Here is a 20,839-nt window from a genome sequence, read left to right on the forward strand (position 1 = left end):
AGGAGGGCTAGAAGGGGACCTTGTTTGGTAGGAATAAAGAAAATCCATGGCATTTTATACACTCATTAAATACACGAGGCAGCTCAGGAGAGGGTATGGCCACTCAAGGATGAAAGGAAGGAATTAACGTTTGGCACCTGATGAAGTGGGTGAGGTATCAAATAAGTGCTTTGCATCATATTATAATGGGGAAACATGGAGGATACTGAGATAGTGAAAGAATAGACTGATATCAAGGTGGGTGGCAGTGTTGGATCTTCTGAAGGTTATCCCAGGTTTCGGAGAGAGCCAAGTGAAGAGATTGCATGGGCCTCTGTATCCTCTTTAGATATAGACGAGTTTGTAGAGAACTGGAGAATAGCTAACATTGTTTAAGAAAGGCAGTAGAGACAAACCAGGAAATTATATGTCAGTGAGCTTCACTTCTATGGTATAGAAACCAGTAGAGAAGATTCTTCAGCATAGGATTTCCTCACATGGGAGAAACGTGGACTTTATAAGGATATTCAGCATGGCTTTGTAACATATCTTACGTAACGCCCTGGGAAAGGTTTCACTGCTAATGTAATGGTTTTTTCTGTAGCAGCAGTGTTTGGGTTATGGCTTCGGAATTTGGGCTGTTCAATGAAGGGAGTGTTCTTTTCTTGTTGGATGCCTGAGAATGAGGTGATCTGGGTCTTTTGTTCAGTGAGAGATGAAGACAGAAAGGAGAGGTCATAGACAGCAGGACAAAGTGGACTTGTAGTGGAGCCAGGAGTCGACGAAGCCTGGGGAAATCAATGGAGGACCAACGGAAGGGGAACTGTGAGCTCCAATGTGCACATTACACTGTTTCATTAAAACGGGCCCCTTTCTTTTTGCCCTTCTTTCCTAACCCTTTAGTCAAATTAAGAATTAAAGAGCTAAGTCGCTTTATTGCACATGGTGTACTTTCTGATATTTCGAGGTACTGATTTGTAACGGGGGAACAGATTACACAGCATCCACATAAACAAGAGGTTTTGTACCTCAGATATCACACGTTTGGCCGGGCCAGAGATTGTCTACCCTAGACTAACGCCACTGTCCAAACCTGAGTTACACTTATAAACTTGATTTGGGGTTTTTTTTTTTGAGAGGGCAATGAAAATGATTGATGAGGTTAGGGGAGTCATTGTTGCCTATATGGAATTTAGTAAAGCATTTGACAATGTCCTTCATGGTAGGCTGATCCAGAAGATTAAGGCACAAGGGATCCATAGAGTCTTGGTAGATTGGATTAAAAAACTGGCTTGGCCAAAGACAGTGGGCAACGATGGAGGGGTGCTATTCTAAATGATCAGTAATGTTCTACAGGGATCAGTACTGGTGACATAATAATGTGGAAGAAAATTGGGGGGGGGGCTAATTAGCAGGCTTGCAAATAATGCAAAAATGACTTGTTAGATGTATATAAAATTATGAAGGGAACCGATATAGTCAGTGTCATTTTCCCAGGGTAGAAATACCAAATTCTAGAGGGCAAAGCTTTAAAATGAGGGGGCAAAAATTTAAAGAAGATTAGCAATGCAATTTTTTGTACAGAGTAGTGAGTGCCTGGTTAACTTACTGCCAAGTTAAATGGTGGAAACAGATGTCAGTAACATTTAAGAGGCATTTAGAAAGGCACAATAACTGTCAGGTGGTGGTCGTGCGATGTAGACCATGTACAGACAATCAAGTATTAGATAAGAATACAATACTAACTTCAGGAGTTGGAGGCACATCACTCCTATAGCAGTGGAAAAAATGTATCAACAGACACCATTGTCTGCCAAAGCTCAAAGGAACCTACTTTTTCATGCCAGCTTGAATTATTGTGCTTGACTGATCATAACCGAGTAGCTATTTAGGAACACACAATACCTAAAGCAGGGTAGAATAGATATAGCGATTTTTCAATTATTATACATTTTGATTTTAGTGACCCAGTTTCAGTTTGATTAGGAATATACCTTCTTAGCAGTAACATTCGAGCTTTGTTCATTGCAATTTAACTGCAGTTTCAACTAGATACAATTATAAACATTAACTTATATACATTTTAAAGGAAATCTCAATACTTATTTAATTCAAGACATAAGAGACATACATTTATTTAATACTTTTCCAAATCCAATCCATTTAAGTAACAGACAGCAAATCCCCACACAACTATACCAAAGAAAGGGATGCAAGATTAAATTGACGGAGAGGAAAAAAGTACCTTACCTTCTCATAGTCAACCAAGTCTCCCTGCTTCTTTATGTTCTTCTTGGCTAAGTAAATGGCTAAATGATAGAAGATTCTTGAGATTAACACTTGGTAGCTTTGGGGGTTGAACCAGGTTATGTTTCACGGTTAAAAATAAATTTGTTTTGCCTCTGAACATCTGGTAATAGGCGTATTTTTCCACAACAGTCCATTGAAAACTGCAGATTTCCAAAACCTTGAAAGTGTTAAGCATTGCATCATGAAATGCTGTGTTTGAAGATTCACCAAAAACTAAAGTCAATTAGGAAGGGTCTTGTATGTATACATACCTAAACTTGAAAATGTTTCTTTTTTCCTACTAGGATGTGTAAACCAGAATACTCAAAATTTTTTTGACAACTTATTTGTACATTTCTTTGTATTTAGAATTAATACGAGTATTTTTAATTACTTTAAGCCACTGGCAAAGCTTGGAGTTGTCATTCCTCACCAAGTATCTTCTTAATAGGTGATGATGCAATCTTTTTAAGTGCAGGTGGTGAAGCTGCACACAGTAAATTTAGAGAGAGAGAGCTATCCATAGTTTTGACTCATTAACCATGAACAAATACTGAAATGTTCCAAGTCAGAGCTCTGGGCAAGGGGAACTTGCATATATTCTCATGCAAATGAAGCTCACTTTTCAACAGATCAAAAATTTTAGAAATGTTTACAACTTTTAAAAAAGTTTTGATTGAAACAACCATTGGCTATGACAGAAATTTATTGGAGATACTCTTATTTCAACTTTCTATTAAATCATGGTACACTGATTTTGGAGTTAAGTATTACATTAAAGTATACGGCTCTCAAAAATGGGCAAAAAATGGTCCCATATACATCTGCAGCTCTCTTTGGGGGCTAAATACCTATCTCAGGTAAAGCAAACAAGTCTTGTTCATCCCCTTTCAAATTTCCCTTTTATTCAGGAACTCGTTGATAAAAAGGCTTTCCCTTTCTTTTCCTCATAAAATTTCCTCCCTTGCAAAGATTTTTCATTGCCTACTCAGTATTGCACTTTCCATTAATCATGGAAAATACTTCAGATATATATTTATTGGTAGAGAAGTATGTGTTCATACAAGTAAATGTTGAAAACAATCACTATTTAAAGCCGTAACAATTAAATAGCTCAATTAGAAGTAGATTATTTAACTTTTTGCTAAAAGTAATTTTATTACATTAATATTTGAAAGTTCACTTACCGTAATCAAGTTCTGTTGCCGGCCATTTATGTGAAGTCCAGTAGTAAGGGGTCTGGTAAAAATGATGGAGAGAGGTTATATATAATGACACATGCAGTACTCTCATGCGGCTTCAAATAGCTGGATGTTTTCAATGGAGTTTGTCATGTTCAGTCATTTGATGTTTCCTCCCAAATGACAATTCTCCCTGTTCTAAGATGTAACAGTTTATAATGATATAGCACATGATCAGCGATGGAGAGCCTGAAAAGATGGTTTCTGTTTACTTTGAATCCAGTTTGAAAATTATGATTTTCACATATAGTTGGAGCTTATAAATAAAAACCTATGTACAGATACAAATAATACATTTGGTGACAGCAGTCAGAGTGTAAGGCAATCTGGTTTCCATTTGGCAACTATCCTCCACCAGTGGCTAAGGAATAGAAACATAGCTCCATTTTAAACAGTGGTAGTGATCAAATCACTCAACGATTGTTGATATTGTTGTTTTACTGTAAGCTATAAATCATACTCCATCTAGATCACACATTAGATATTAAAATACAGTGGATTTTGGTTAATTGGGACACATTAAACCAGTACATTTTGGCCCAATTAAGTGGCTGCCCCATTTAGCTGAAGTTTCATGGAAATAGTGAAAAGGGTATACAAAAAAAAACGAACTGAGTAACAAATTAGGTATTTAAATGAAGCACAGAACAAATTAGAACACTGCTGATATTATTGTTATGTTTATGGTATTGGGAAGCTGAATAACACATGAGAGACAGAGAGGTGAGCAACAAACATGCAGCTGTTTATCTTGCTTGTAAGTCATCTACCCAGAACGCTATCTAACACAGAGAAGTTTCACAGCGACACGCAGGGGGAAAAATATACGTGAGGACATAACATATCCCTCCCCTTTATTGTAAAGGTTTCTCCCCCTTCCCATACCTAGACCAGCTGCTGAATTATTAACGATCAATGCAGTAACCATCAAATTCAACCAACAACAAAAAAAACTTTTTTTCCCTCTAAACCACAGAAGAGGATAAGACTGCCTCTATGCTTGGACGTAACTCTGTAGATTATTCTGCCCCATATACAGAGGTTTAGTCACCAAACTAGAGAACCAATCTGTCCGGAGCCCACCTGTTCCTGTGAGACGACCAAATGACTTGGGATGACACCATCACAATACTCTTAATGGTGTATGTGTAGATCTTGGCTTGGGTATTGCATTGACCTTTTTAAAAGCCTCTTCACAGGGATCTGTCCACTGCCAGTGTGTTGATTTATTTAAAAGCTCATAAGGTGATTTCAGAATGTTAGGAACAAACTTTGCATAGTATGTTATTACTCTTAAGATCTTAATTGACTTACACTCAGTGGTGATGGAGCCTCCATGACTGCCTTCACTTTTAATGGCGCCTTGTGAAACTCTGAGTGGTCGATCACATGGCCCAAGTATTCAATAGAAGGTCGAAAGAACTCACACTTGTCCTTCTGGACCCTTAGCCCATTTTTGTGTTTTTGTAGTGCAGCTTCCAAGTTTGTTTGCCTGTTTTTTTTTTGGTGCTCAAGCTCGTTTTTCCCCAGTAGAGAGCAAGTCATGCAAATAACACTGAACCCCCAACACCCACTCAGGATCCGGTCCATTGCTCACTAAAAAAACGCAGAAGCCAAGGTGATGCCAAACAGGAACCTTTAGTACCTGAACATGCCTTTGTGAATCACCATGGTCAACAGTTCCTGTGCCTCTGGCTCCATATGCATCTGCAAGTATACTTGACCCAAGTCATTTTTGCTAAACGTCTGTCCTCCAGCCAATCCTGCAAACAGGTCATCAATGAAGGGAAAAGAACATGTTTAGCTGTAAGAACCAGGTTAATGGTTATCTTGAAGTCTCCACAAAGCCTTAAGGACCCATCCCTTTTTAGGACAGGAACCACTGGAGTTGCCCATTTCCTTACACACACTAGTTCCAATACCGTACTCTGGACCAGTCTTTCCAATTCAGCGTCCATCTTTGGTTTGAGGGCATATGGAACAGATCTTCCCTTCAGGCATTGCGTGTTGCATCAGGCATAAAAGCCAGCTTAACAAGTGATTCCTTTCACACTGCCTATTCTCCGTTGAACACTTCTGCGTGTTTCTTCAATGCCTCTTGTAGACCAGAGCTCCCAGCCATCAAGTGCAATTTGTGCCTCAACCACGAGCAGCCCAGAAGCACTGCACAACGACCTTCAACAATAAACAGTGCAAGATTCTTCCTCTGCTCATTAACCTCCACTGTAACATGTTCTACTCCTATCACTGGAACAACCTCGCTAGCATTAAGTCTTTAAAGTCAACCTTGCCCCTTCTTTGTGTCCTGTAGCAGATAAAATATGCAAGGCTTCTTCAATCACAGTGTGTCTTTCAGTCCATCCTGAGTATGCTTCATCTTGTTCACATTTCTCTTCATTCCCCACCCCACCCAAAGAAGTATTTTTTCTTTATTACATGTTTTGGTTGACAGTGTCTTTTTACTTTTACAGGTGCATTTAATATGTCCCATTTTGCCACAGCTTTGACAATCGAAATCCTTAAGCCATATTCTTTTGCTGAATGCCCAGTTTTACTACAAATGATAACAAAAACGGGACGAATCAGTGTCTTATTCTTAAAGTCAGTAGAAGCTTTATGAACTTGGGTAATAGCTGTGATTCTTTAGCTGCCGTTTCCATTGATGTAATAATTTCTATTGCCTTATGTAATATTCGTCTGTCTTCCGCAAGCAAATGTTTCTGAATTGCCTCAATATGCAGACCACATGTGAGTATCAAGTAAGCTGTCATTCAGCCCAAAATCAAAGTTCAAACAGTTGCTTCAGTACCGCCACAAACTGAAATAGACTTGCCTTCCTCTTGATTCTTTTATGGAATCTAAACTCTCAGCAATCATCAAATTTAGGTCAAAAGTGGGCCTTTAACATTTTGAACTATGTCCTCACAAGGTTCATCTCCAGGCTTAGCAGGTTGCACTAGGCTGCATAACAAATTAAACTTTTTTTGCACCATTCACAGTCAGAAAAGTTGGAACATGAATATCATCTGAAATTGCCAGTGCAAAATATTCAAATCTTTCAGCACATGAAATCAATTGCTCTATTGTTTCATCACGTGGACCCGTACTTCCAAACGTTGTCACTGTTTTCAAACACAGTCATGATCCAGAAAGGTTAACTAGACTCTCTCCCTCTCATCTGTTTTATTTAACCGTCCCGGTCTCATTCTTTCCCCTCAGCTTCTTCACTCATCATTCTTCCTGCATCCGTTTACTTTTCACTCACCCACATCACAGTGGTACTCCAGCAGCATTGCACACAGACGTTTTCTTGCCGAAGGGAACAAAACAATAAATATCATGAGGACTTGTCACCCCATTACCTGTTGTTATGTTTGTGGTGCTAGGAAGCTGGGTGACCAAGAATAACACATACAAGACACAGAGAGGTGAGGAACAAATGTGCAGCTGTTTGTTTTGCTTGTAAGTCATCCACCCAGAATGCCCTCTCACATTACGTTCAGTAAAAAACAGTGCAGCTTGACACCAACCCACAATGGGCAAAATATACATGAATGCATAACTCTAAATCTGTATTAGTTCCTAATCGTTACTGGAAGAATTCATCCAGTGTATGCTGCAGTGTTCTTTTGACTGACTAAGTGAACAGTATCCGTGGAGACACCTAGTGCAGATAATGGACAGCCTTCATACAATGCTTTCAATGATTGCATCCGCCAAATCTTCATTTTCATTGTAACGTTCAAATGATTGTTGATACTTACAGATTCTTTGTAGTTCCTCACTTGAAGAAGTGAAATCATTTTATTTTCACTCCCAGCCATTTCTGGCATCTCCAAGCCTGAATGCTTGAAATTGTAGTGTGCAAAACAGTTCTAAATTGTCTTACTGCTTATTTCTCACCAGCGATCAGTGACAAAAATCACTGCTTTTTGAACACAAACACACTCAAATGATGCCATTTAAAAACTGTTCACTCTAAGCATGAGTTGTGTCTAACAGCCACACAAGTGCACGACTGATGCTAGTTAGAAACTGTTCTGCAAGTTTCCCGCCCCAATTAAGTAACATATGCATCTGAAATAAACAAAGGGAATTCCCATTTTAAAAAAATTAAAAAAATTAAGGGGTTTCCCAAATAAACAGCTGCCCCAATCAACCAGTGGCCTAATTAACCAGAATCCACTGTATAGTTTTTCCAGCAAACAGCAGAGTTTTAATTATTTTAGTATACAAAAATTAATACAATTTCAAGCGCATAGATTTTATGACACTTTATAACAACAAATGTGTTTATAACAAGGTGACAAGACATCACAGTATTTGTTCCAGTACATTACATGGGATGACAGTAAATATATTTAGTGCTTTTGGGTCACCAAAATGGCTACCGATTTCCCACAATGAGGCCACTCACACAGTGAAGGGGCAACACCTCATTGTCTCAGTGACCTCCAACTCTCCTTCAGTATTTTTCCCTATCCCTCCATTCCTCTTCTATTCCATACTCTGGCCTCTTATTACTTTTCCTCACATGCCTATTACCTCCCTCTGGTGCCCCTCCTTCCTTTTCTCACTCCCCACTGCTAACAGATTCCTTCTTCCACCTGGCTTCACCCATCACCTTCCAGGTAATCCTCCTTCCCCTCCCCCCACCTTTTTATACTGGTGTCTTCTCCTTTTCTTTGCAGCTCTATAGAAGGTTCTTAGACCGAAACATTGACTGTTCATTCAGTTCCATAAGTGCTGCCTGGCCTGCTGAGTTCCTCCAACATTTTTTGAGCTGCTGCTTTAGTTTTGTATGTTTATGATCATAACTTTGAAGCAAATTCAGAATTACACCATTTCACCAGTTCCATTCCCTACAGACAGGGGCCTTAAATATGTTAAATCTATGAAAATGCAACTGAGCTACTGAATACATTTGTAATATGGTGTAGTGCTCAAGTCACATGTAGTAACTTTTCTTTACTTGGTTAGAGATATCTTTTCAATTAAAGCCTTGTAGGAATAATATTACAAACATCAACATATCATTATATGTTTTTTTTATTGAGTCCATATTATTAGACAGCCTCTGGTCCAATTTAATATTGGTAGAGTGTGATGCAACATTTTCTCTACCAGTAATATTAAAGAAGGAATTGCTCTAATTGAAAAACCTTGTTTTGGAGCACTAATCCCCTCAAGGAGCATCACCATTCATGTACAAGAATTACATGGGGACCCTGATTTTGAGGTGTTGCTATTCCTTAGAGAAGTCAATCTTCGTGCAAAGGGAAACTGGTGATATTCCAAAATAAATAACACAAACAAGCACACAGGAATCAGGTCAGAAAGGTTCAACTGAAGTCACTACAGGAGCAACTTCTATGGGAAGGTGAATCGAATATTCTTTTAAGAAAAAAAATTTTGATTTGTTCATTAGATTACCAAGTTAACTTTGGTGTCCATTTTAAAACATCATTATTTATGTTCATATCAGCTTGCTTGTCCAGATTCAGATATCATAGAACTTCAAATAAACCAAGGGGTTCCCAACCGTTTTTATGCCATGGATCCCCACCATTAACCAAAGGGTCCTTTGGATCCCAAGCTGGGAAACCCTGGAATAAACAGATTCAGCATTATCAATGCAGTAACTAGATGGTGGTTCAAAAAAAAAGGCATCAAGGAGTGTAATGGGAAGGGACTGAGCATTAGAATGTTCTGCTCTCGGAATGGCTATTTTCTAATGGTTCTTCCTCATGTATCATTCCAATTTTGTTGCCTCCTCTGTACTTCTCTTCGCACTGCCAAGGTACGCTGAATGCAAAGTATTACAATGAACCGCCCACTTCACCTCAGCTCTCAACGCAATTGAGACACCAGGGTGGAGGCAGTTGCCCAATCAGGCAAGAAATTAGAGTGAGTTTTTCTGGAGATGTTCTATTACTGTTATGTGGGGAGTTCCTTAAGTAGTGGACAGTATGGCAATGGTACAAGACACAGAGTGCATCTACATAGGAAAGCAGCATCCATCATTAATGACTTCCACCACTCGGGCCATGCTCTCTTTTCACTGCTGCCATCTCGAAGGTGGTATGGGACCCACACCACCAGGTTCAGTAACAGTTATTACCCCTCAACCAACAGGCTTGTGAATCAGAGAGGATAACTTCACCTGCCCCATCACTGAATTGTTCCCACAACCTATAGACTTACTTTCAATGACTAACCTCATGTTCTTGATATTTATACTATACATTTATCATTTCTTTCTCTTTTGTATTTGTACAGTTTCTTTTGCACATTGTTATGTTGGGTGTGGTCTTTCATTGATTATATTATTTCTTGGATTTACGGTGCATGCCCACAAGAAAAAAAATCTCAGGATTGTATAGGGTGACAAATTATCAAAGTACATACACACGTTGAACTTTGCAGATACGGTCAAGAACCTCACTGACTGCACTTGATTTGAGTGCAAAAGGCCATTATGCCACTTTCAACGAATGTTAGCCTATTTAACAAATTAGATCTGAATGTGTATTGATGTTACATGCAATACCTGTTGATAGCACCAAAACACCGTGAAACTCAATTGCCAGCCAAATCTAATTTCATAGGTTTAAGTACTTCATTTGATATTATAAAATAACGACTGGTTGACAATTCCTGAATGCTGAAAAGTTTCTCTATTTGACAAAACACATTTTTATTTCTATTTGTTACTCTCAACATTTGTTCCATTAAGTTTGAAATGCATTACTGTACAAAGTCATTTCTGTCCAAGAACCAAAATCGTCTCATATATATTCACCATACTACAGATTATATGCATAATAACCACATGGAAGTTTTGTTAGTTTCACAAAATCTTACCTGAAATCGGTAAGGAGAATCATCTACCCGCAAAACTAAATTCTTTGGATCCTTCAGTGGGTAAATGTAACCATACTTTATTATTAAGTCACCAAGGTGAAATGACTCTACAAGGAAGGAAAATTTGCAAATTAATTATAGCTTATTTTTGACAGCCTAGATTTGTCTGCTACATTAAAATACAATTTTTAATCTCAGAATATGAAACATCGTTGACAGGTTTGCTGCCAAATTATGGCACAGGCAAGTCAAGTTTTTAAAAAGAAATCCCATTCAAAAATTCAGTCAATTGGCTTATTTCAGAGTGAGAGAGAAGATAAATCAAAAAAATTCAAATCAAGTCATTTGCCAATATTACCAGCATTTCTCGTATTAAGAGTTCAAATATATCACCAGATAAATCTTCAAGGACCAATTGGCACCACCAGTTTGTTACATTCCATTCCAATGAAAGATGCATGTTTTTGAAACACATCCCAATAATGGTACTAAAACACTTATTTTTTTAGCTGGGAAAACCCAAATGCAGATATGGAGTTGGAAGGATGCTACCATGAGAGGTTGAATCTTCTGCTCCACCATGCATTTGTGCCCTCGATACTGGTAGAAGTCATCAGCAATGCCAGAATCAGGTTTATTATCACTGACATACGGGATTCAGCTTACTACCAAGCATCTTCAGCCTGGCATGGTTGGTACAGAGGAAAGACATGGATTGAATAGGTTTCAGCAGAGGTCAGCGTTCAAGAGGGCCCTAGTGAGCATAAAGTACAGCCTGCGGTTGCAACCAATTAGTTCTTAAGCAGGTAGAAAATGTTGCCTTATAGTTTTATCTAATGGGATTGTTATGCAATGTCATATATTTCCATTGAAAAAATACTACGTATTTCCTCTTCAAGGATACAATGCACAATTCTGAACATAAAGCTATAAAGAAGTCAGGTTGTTTACACAATCTGATCAGTAAATCTGTGCATAATAGACATAAAAAGCTAAAACAGTTGTTAGCATTCTTGTTATATTCAGAGCTGAGGATAAGCAATGCAATCCACTGCATGTAGCTGAACAAAATCATTCTTGAAGGACCTTTGTAAGAGAAACATATGAAACTGCAGGTCAATGACATTTACCTGTAGCCAGTGAGGTAATTATTACCATGTGTGAATCATGATGATAATCAATGTTAAATGTAAATAGGTTAAGCTCTGGAACCAGGACAATAAATAAGGGTTAAGAGGTAAAAGCTAGATAGATCAATGGGGAGGAAAATATCTGTTCTGCTTTATATGGAACTATTAATTTCAGCCACCTTAAGATAATAAAAACTGCCAGAGCTACATGTCATTCAAGAAATTAGATGATGGAATAAACCTTTGATTGCTTGAACTTTGTGAACTTGCAAGGGGTCTGTCTTGTATCTATTGGATAAGTTGCCAGGGTGTTTAGTACTTCCAACCAAGCTCCCAGATAAAATGCTGACCTCAGGAGACAGGTGATTATGTGTAGATACTGCTTATTAAACAGGAGAGGTTAACGCAGGCCATCTCAGAAGATCTGAACAAAATAATGGGTCTATGGGTTCAGTGATCAGAGGAGCTGTAGCACTGACAGTGGCTCAATTACATCATAATCTTCTGCAAGCAAGCTAGACAAAGTTAGAATGATAATGTAAAAGGGAAAGGATTTTGTCTCATTATTGTAAATGGGTAACTTGGACTGTAACTGTGCTTCAAGGCCAATATCCAGGCATGAAAATCCCAAGGGCTCACTAACTAATACTGGTGGATTAAAGTCAAAGTGTTAAATAAGATACTTGAAGGTGACTTTAATCCCCATGTGGATTCAAGGCAAGGAATAATGGAAAAGACAGCCAAAGGGAGGAGAAAGGAGGAATAATTTTACATTGATGCTATTTGGGAATGTGTCAGTGCTGGAGATCAGAGACAGAAATACTTACTCAGGAGAACTGGCAAAGGAGAATGATAGAGCTACGGATGAAACTCACCTTTGCATATCAGTGGCAAGGTTAGTCACCTGGTGATGTTTTCACAGGACAGCCCTCAAGAATGAAGCCGTCCAGTCTGAAAGGGATAATGACGGCTTCTTTGGGGAAAGGGCTGAAAGAACAGGGCTCTCGACAGTACAAGCACTCAGAATAATCAGCTTTAATATTATGATATTACTCTCTGCTTCTACTAATCATTACTACAAGGTTTACTGGTATTTACCTGAACACAAACAAATAACTAGGGACCTAAATATTTTAAATCCTATAAAGTAAATTTATTATGAAATATGCATATGTTACCATATAGAAGATGAGAGGTAGAAGAAATACACAATGGACCTGATGTGGAGGGCATTCTAACTGGTTGCATCACTGTCTGGTATAGAGGGGTCAGTGTACAGGATCAGAAACAAAATGCAGTATGTTGTCATCTCAGCCAGCTCCATCATGGGCACTAGCCTCCACAGCACTGAAAACACCATTTTTTTTTTTTAAAAAGCAGCATCCATCATTTAGGACCCACATCATCCAGGACATACCCTCTTCTCATTGCTACCATCAAGATGGTGATACAGGAACCAGAGAACATACACTTCACACTTCAGGAACAGTTCCTTCCCCTCTGCCATCAGATTGCTGAATGGACGATGAACCCATGAGCACTATCTCATCATTTTCTCTCTTTTTGCATTTACTTAATTTTTAGATACTTACTGTATTTTATAGCTTTAATTATGTATTGCAATGTACTGCTGCCACAAAACACATTTACAGATTTAAACCTGATTCTCTATTGGAAAGATTCATTGCCCAGACGTCTACTATGGATACTTTGCCACAACATTGTGTCCATAACAGAAGTTCATGCAACATTCTGGACAGGACATTGACTGGTTGGCCAAAAGGTGACGCTCAGAATTATCAATTAATGGTGCAAATCAATTAAGTTTGGGAATTGGGCAGATACCATGAGTGACTCAATACCCAGGGAAAACTTCCACAGAATATGCTGATAGGAAATACAAGTTATGTGAGGATTCTCAGGAATAACAAACAGAGCTGAGAACCACGTGCTCAAACACACCAAGGAATAAAATCTGAAAAGTGGGCCGCAGGAGCAAAATCTCAACTGTTTGCTTTGACTAGAAAGAAAACACTAATGTTTTGTAGCAGAAAACCAGCAGCAAAATTGCAATCAATGTATCTGACCAATAATAATCCACATTTCTCTCTCTGCAACATCAGCTTGGGAGGTTTCCACCATATGCACTAATTGACTTTATTCGTCCACATGCTAGAGCAGTAAAAATTTGTCGATAGAGAAAGAGAATGGGCAAAAAATCCATAATGTGACATTGGATAGAGTGAATTCTGATAGACACGAAGAGTGGAAGGTTTCTCCTAATCATAAACTCACAGCTAATAGATAGGTTGAAGATGGCAGGATAAATACAGCAGCAATGTAAAACGCTGTTGAAGTTCACAGAATGACAACATTAAATAAAATTTCTTGATTTTTAGGAGACTGGAATGAGGCAGCAACACCTGCCATGACTGAGAAAATATAAAAGGTCATAACCGATAGATTACAATGGTATAAAGCAAGGGCAGAACTGGGACACGAGTATTTGTGCACATCCCAACATGTGACTAGAAAGTAGTGTCAGTGCTAGTGAATATCTGAACACATTTGGACCCAAAAAGGAACTAGTTGTAGACTGCAGGAGAGGAAAACCAGAGGTCCATGAGCTAGCACTCAGAGGATCAGAGGTGGAGAGGGTCAGTAATTTTATGTTCTTGAGGGTGTCACCATCTCAGAGGACCCATCAGATCAGTGTAATTGCAAAGAAAGCATGACAATGCCTCCTATTCCTTAGGAGTCTGGAGATTCTTCATGCCATCAATAAACTTGACAAACTTCTATGGAAGTGGGGTGGAGAGTGTATTGACTGGCTGCATCATGGTTTGGTATGGGAACACCAATGCCTTTAGGGAAAAAAAAATCATATGAAAGGTAGTGGATCTGGTCCAGTACATCACAGGTAAGGCCCTCCCAACTATCAAGTACATCTACATGAAACATTGTAGAAAAGTAGCATCCAAAGATGGATGGCCCTCGTCCATTCACCCCTCCCCACTGACCTCTTGGCACTCATCCTTGCAAGTGGCACAAGTGCTTCACCTACCCCTACATCTTCTCCCTCACTACCATTCAGGGCCTCAAACAGCACTCTGGGTGAGACACCACACTTCACCTGTGAGTCAGTTGGGGTCATATACTGTGTTCGGTGCTCCTGGTGTGGCTTCTTGTATATTGGTGAGATCCCTTTGCCACACACCTATGCTCTGTCCGCCAGAACAAGCGGGATCGCCCAGTGGCCACCCATTTTAATTCCACTTTCCATTCCCATAAGTCTATCTATAGCTTCCTCCACCGCCAGGATAAGGCCACACTTAGGTTAAGGGAAAAACACTTTATATTCTGTTTGGGTAGCCTCCAACCTGATGGAATGAACATCGATTTCTCAAACTTCCAGTAACGCCTCCACCCCCCTCCCCTTCACATTTCCCATCCCCTTGTCCCTCTCTCATGTTATCTTCTTGCCATGTTCTTTCCCTTACTGCTGCCATCAAGATACAGGTTGCTCAGGACTCACATCACCAGGTTCAAGAACAGTTTCGACCTCCCAACCATCAGGCTCTTCAAGAAAAGGTGATAACTACACGCATTCTATTTCTAGTGTTCCCGCAATGAATGATCGCACTTTAAGGATTGTTTACCTTGTTCTTTCATGCACTCATCATTTATTGCTATCTATTTATATTTGCATTTGCACAGTTTGTTGTTCATTGATCCGGTTACAGTTACTGTTCCAGATTTGCCAATAATACCCACAAGAGAAAGAATCTCGGGAGTCTATGTGGTGACATGCATGTACCCTGATAATAAATTTTACTTTCAACTTTAAAATGTTAGAACTATTTCTATTTTCAGATGCTGCTGACCTGCTAAGTGGTTCCAGCATATTCCATTATTGTTTCCTATACATCTGTGGTTTCTCTCATTTTCAATTACTGGTAATGATCATGAATTGTTGGACCCTTTGTATCAGGTTGAGGATTGCAAGGCCAGTGTTGTCAAGAAAGCAGTTAGATTTTTGTTTTGGCTGTAATAAGTAATACAGTGGATGCCAGTTAATTGGGCCATCGGTTAATCAGGGCAATTGCTTATTTGAGACATCTCTTAAAGAAAAAAAAATTGATCAAAAAAAAGCATGGCTTTGGCTCCTGAGGCTTCGGCGAGCAGAGGCTGAGGAAGAGCTTCACTCCAAGTGAGGTAATGCTGGGTAAGCTCCTTTAATAAATCTAATTACCTTAAGAGTAGGTAATGGAGGCAGCAGTTAGGGCAGTTGAGTGCTCCGTTTGCAGGATGTGGGAAGTCAGGGCGAGCATAATCGTCCCTGATGACTACACCTGTAAAAGGTGCATCCAGCTGCAGCTCCTGACAAACCAAGTTAGGGAACTAGCACTGGAGCTGGATGAACTTCGGATCATTTGGGAGGCAGAGGCAGAAATAAAACAGGAGTTACAGGGAGATAGTCATCCCTAAGAGTCAGGAGACAGGTAGCTGGGTGCCTGTCAGGAGAGGGTAGGGGAATAGACAGAATGAGCAGAGCACCACTGTGGCTGTTTCAACCAATAATAAGTACATTGTTTTGGATACTGTTGATGGGTTCGGCCTACCAGGGACAAGTTGCAGTGGTTGCGCCTCTGGCACGGAGACGGGACCCTCAGCTCAGAAGGGAAGGAGGGAAAAGAGGAGGGCAGTAGTGATAGGGGATTTGATAGTTAGGGGGACAGATAAGAGGTTCTGTGGAAGAGATCGAGAAACCCGGATGACCTGTCGCCTCACTGGTGCCAGGGTCCGCGATATCTCGGATCGAGTTCTCAGTATTCTCAAGAGGGAGGGTGAGCAGCTGGATGTCATGGTCCATGTAGGGATCAATGACATGGGTAGGAAGAGTGAAGAGGTCCTGAAAGGTGAGTTTAGGGAGTTAGGCGCCAAGTTAAAGGACAGGACCTCCAGGATAGCAATCTCAGGATTGCTACCAGTGCCACGTGCAGGCGGACTTGAAATAGTAAGATAGCATAGATTAACACGTGGCTGAAGACATGGTGCAGGAGGAAGGGCTTCAGATTTATAGATAATTGGGCAGTTTTCCAGGGCAGGTAGGACCTGTTCCGGTGGGATGGTTTACATCTGAACTGGAGGGGGACAAATATTCTTGCAGGTAGGTTTGCTAGAGAGGATCCAGTGGATTTAAACTAGATACAAGGGGGGAGGAGAACCAGAGTGTAGGAACAGATGTAGGGGAGAAAGAAGAAAAATTAAATAGTAAAGTTGTTTGCACCGTTAGTGATAAACAGAAAGTAAGAGGTAGAAAATTTCTTAAATGCATTTATTTTAATGCTAGGAGCATTACAAGAAAGGTGGATGAGCTTAAAGCATGGATTGATACCTGGAAGTATGATGTGCTGGCTATTAGTGAAACATGGTTACAGGAGGGGTGTGATTGGCAACTAAATATGCCTGGATTTAATTGCTTTAGGTGTGATAGAATCAGAGGGACAAGAGGGAGAGGTGTTGCATTGCTTGTCAGAGAAAATATTACAGTGGCGCTCTGGCAGGATAGATTAGCGGGCTCGTCTAGGGAGGCTATTTGGGTGGAATTAAGGAATGGGAAAGGTGTAGTAACACTTATGGGGGTGTATTATAGACCACCAAATGGGGAGCGAAAATTGGAGGAGCAAATTTGTAAGGAGATAGAAGATATCTGTAGTAAGCTCAAGGTTGTGATTGTGGGAGATTTTAATTTTCCACACCTAGACTGGGAAGTCCATACTGTAAAAGGGCTTGGTGGTTTGGAGTTTGTAAAATGCATGCAGGATAGTTTTTTGCAGCAATGCATAGAGGTACCAACTAGAGAAAGGGCAGTGTTGGATCTCCTGTTAGGGAATGAGATAGGTCAGGTGACGGAGGTTTGTGTTGGGGAGCACTTCAGGTCCAGTGATCACAATGCATCTGTTTCAATATAATTATGGAGGAGGATAGGAATGGACCCAGGGTTGAGATTTTTGATTGGAGAAAGGCTAACTTTGAAGAGATGCGAAAGGATTTAGAAGGAGTGGATTGGGACAATTTGTTTTATGGGAAGGATGTAATAGAGAAATGGAGGCCATTTAAAGGTGAAATTTTGAGGGTACAGAATCTTTATGTTCCTGTTAGGTTGAAAGGAAAGGTTAAAAGTTTGAGAGAGCCATGGTTTTCAAGGGATATTGGAAACTTAGTTTGGAAAAAGAGAGATATCTACAATAAATATAGGCAGCATGGAGTAAATGAGGTGCTCGAGGAATATAAAGAATGTAAAAAGAATCTTAAGAAAGAAATTAGAAAAGCTAAAGGAAGATATGAGGTTGCTTTGGCAAGTCAGGCAAAAATAAATCCAAATGGTTTCAAAAAAAAAGTGAGGGATAAAATTGGTCCCTTAGAGAATCAGAGTGGACAGCTATGTGTGGAGCCAAAAGAGATGGGGAGATTCTGAACAATTTCTTTTCTTCTGTATTCACTAAGCAGAGGATATTGAATTGTGTAAGATAAGGGAAACAGGTAGGGTAGTTATGGAAACTATGACGATTAAAGAAGAGGAAGTACTGGCACTTCTAAGGAATATAAAAGTGGATTAAGTCTCCAGGTCCTGACAGGATATTCCCTAGGACCGTGAGGGAAGTTAGTGTGGAAATAGCAGGGGCTCTGACAAAAATATTTCAAATGTCATTAGAAACGGGGGTGGTGCCGGAGGATTGGCGTATTCCTCATGTTGTTCCATTGTTTAAAAAAGGTTCTAAGAGTAAACTTAGCAATTATCAGCCTGTGAGTTTGACGTCCGTGGTGGATAAATTGATGGAAAGTATTCTTAGAAATGGTATATATAATTATCTGGATAGGCAGGGCCTGATTAGGAACAGTCAACATGGATTTGTGCGTGGAAGGTCATGTTTGACAAATCTTATTGAATTTTTTCCAAGAGGTTACTAGGAAAGTTGACGAGGGTAAAGCGGTGGATGTTGTCTATATGGACTTCAGTAAGGCCTTTGACAAGGTTCCACGCGGAAGGTTAGTTAGGAAGGTTCAATCGTTAGGTATTAATATTGAAGTAGTAAAATGGATTCAGCAGTGGCTGGATGGGAGATGCCAGACAGCAGTGGTGGATAACTGTTTATCAGATTGGAGGCCGGTGACTAGTGGTGTGCCTCAGCGATCTGGGTCCAATGTTGTTTGTCATATACATTAATGATCTGGATGATGGAGTGGTAAATTGGATTAATAACTAGGCAGATGATACTAAGATAGGTGGAGTTGTGGATAATGAAGTAGGTTTTCAAAGCTTGCAGAGAGATTTAGGCCAGTTAGAAGAATGGGCTGAAAGATGGCAGATGGAGTTTAATGCTGATATATGTGAGGTGCTACATTTTGGTAGACTAATCAAAATAGGACATACGTGGTAAATGGTAGGGCATTGAAGAATGCAATAGAACAGAGGGATCTAGGAATAATGGTGCATAGTTCCCTGAAGGTGGAATCTCATGTGGATAGGGTGGTGAAGAAAGCTTTCGGTATGCTGAACTTTATAAATCAGAGCATCGAGTATAGGAGTTGGGATGTAAAGTTGAAATTGTACAAGGCATTGGTAAGGCCAAATTTGGAGTATTGTGCGTACAGTCCTGGTCACTGAATTATAGGAAAGATGTCAACAAAATAGAGTACAGAACAGAGAAGATTTATTAGAATGTTACCTGGGTTTCATCACCTAAGTTACAGAGAAAGATTGAACAAGTTGAGTCTTTATTCTTTGGAGTGTAAAAGGTGGACAGGGGACTTGATAGAGGTATTAAAAATTATGAGGGGGATACATAGAGTTGACGTGGATAGGCTTTTTCCATTGAGAGTGGGGGAGATTCAAACAAGACATGAGTTGAGAGTTAAAGGGCAAAAGTTTAGGGGTAACATGAGGGGGAACTTCTTTACTCAGAGAGTGGTAGCTGTGTGGAACGAGCTTCCAGCAGAAGTGGTTGAGGCAGGTTCGATGTTGTCATTTAAAGTTAAATTGGATCGATATATGGACAGGAAAGGAATGGAGGGTTATGGGCTGAGTGCAGGTCGGTGGGACTAGGTGAGAGTAAGAGTTCGGCACGGACTAGAAGGGCCGAGATGGCCTGTTTCCGTGCTGTAATTGTTATATGGTTATATTTGGGACACTATGCCACTTAAATGGGACATGAGTTTGCTGACGAACAGTTTTTAAAACTGATTTCAGTTGCATACACCTGTGTGGATGTTAGATACTATGCCATGTTCAGAGCAAACAGTATTTAAATAGTGTCAGTTGCACGGTTTACATTCAAAAAGCAGTGATGTTTGTCACTGGTAGAGAGAAATAAGCACCAAGACAATGCTGAACTGTTTTGCTTATTGATTTTAAGCAGCTTTGCTTGGAGATGCCAGAAACAGCCGGGAATGAAAACTTAATTTCACTGCTTCAAGTTAGGAACTACAAATAACTTTAAAGTATCAGCAATCATCTTGAATGTTGTGATGAAAATTTAAGATTTAGAAGATGCTTTGTAAGGCAGCAGTCCATTATCTGCATAAGGTGTATCAGCAGATTTTTTTCATTTACAGCCAAAAGTACACAGCTGTATACATTGGATGAATTCCTCCATCGATAACTATTAGGAACTAAGTTTTATAGTACTGTAGTTGTTACAGGTAGTGTTCCAATTTGTCAGTATTTCACTTAAATACATATTTTGTTACTCGGTTAAACAGTAGTCTTTTTTTTTGAAAAATACATTTTTAACTATTTCTATAAAACTTCGGCTATTAGAACAGCCACATAGTTGGTCCAAAATGTAGTGGTCCCGAAATGTCTCAATTAAGAACCCGTTGTATTTCAATTTGACAACCAGCATTTGTAAAAATCCCACTTAATATTGAGCTGGAGGCAAGATGCAGCATTACGATGGGAAAGACTAAGAAAATTGTTGGAAAATGCTGCAGTTTCATCTGCACTGAGTTGGGTTTTCTGCAGACCCATTTGTTAAGATTGCAGCTGATGTGTGAGCCTCCAGCTAACAGGATGAAGGCAATGTTATATAAATAAAAATAAGCCACAAAATTTCCACAAATGCAATAGTCTAGGTTTTTCCAAAAACATGTTTAAAATTAGGTACAGTGAAGGCGGTATCTCCTGTGCATAGTCATTTTCACTTCAGTGATTTTCTTGGGTACTGTGTACTTGGTCACCAACTCCCATGTAACATGTAGAAGCTTTAAGTGAGATTAGAATTCAAGTGTTTGCAGTAGAAAATAAATGATTTCTGCCGAACCATAAAGGAA

General features: G+C 39.6%; 1 protein-coding gene across 1 annotated transcript in view; it reads right to left on the minus strand.

Moving 5' to 3' along the window:
* rgs11 (regulator of G protein signaling 11) overlaps positions 1 to 20,839 on the minus strand; it is a 148,816-nt gene that overhangs the window by 88,658 nt on the left and 39,319 nt on the right. Inside the window, exons 4-6 of the mRNA XM_063059565.1 lie at positions 10,374 to 10,480; positions 3,456 to 3,507; positions 2,230 to 2,288 (exon numbers count right to left, since the gene is read on the minus strand). Of these exons, the coding sequence (XP_062915635.1) occupies positions 2,230 to 2,288; positions 3,456 to 3,507; positions 10,374 to 10,480 (218 nt within the window). The remainder of the gene's footprint in view (positions 1 to 2,229; positions 2,289 to 3,455; positions 3,508 to 10,373; positions 10,481 to 20,839) is intronic.

The sequence above is a fragment of the Mobula hypostoma genome, chromosome 9 (genome assembly GCF_963921235.1).
Source record: "Mobula hypostoma chromosome 9, sMobHyp1.1, whole genome shotgun sequence".
Taxonomy (NCBI): Eukaryota; Metazoa; Chordata; class Chondrichthyes; order Myliobatiformes; family Myliobatidae; genus Mobula; species Mobula hypostoma.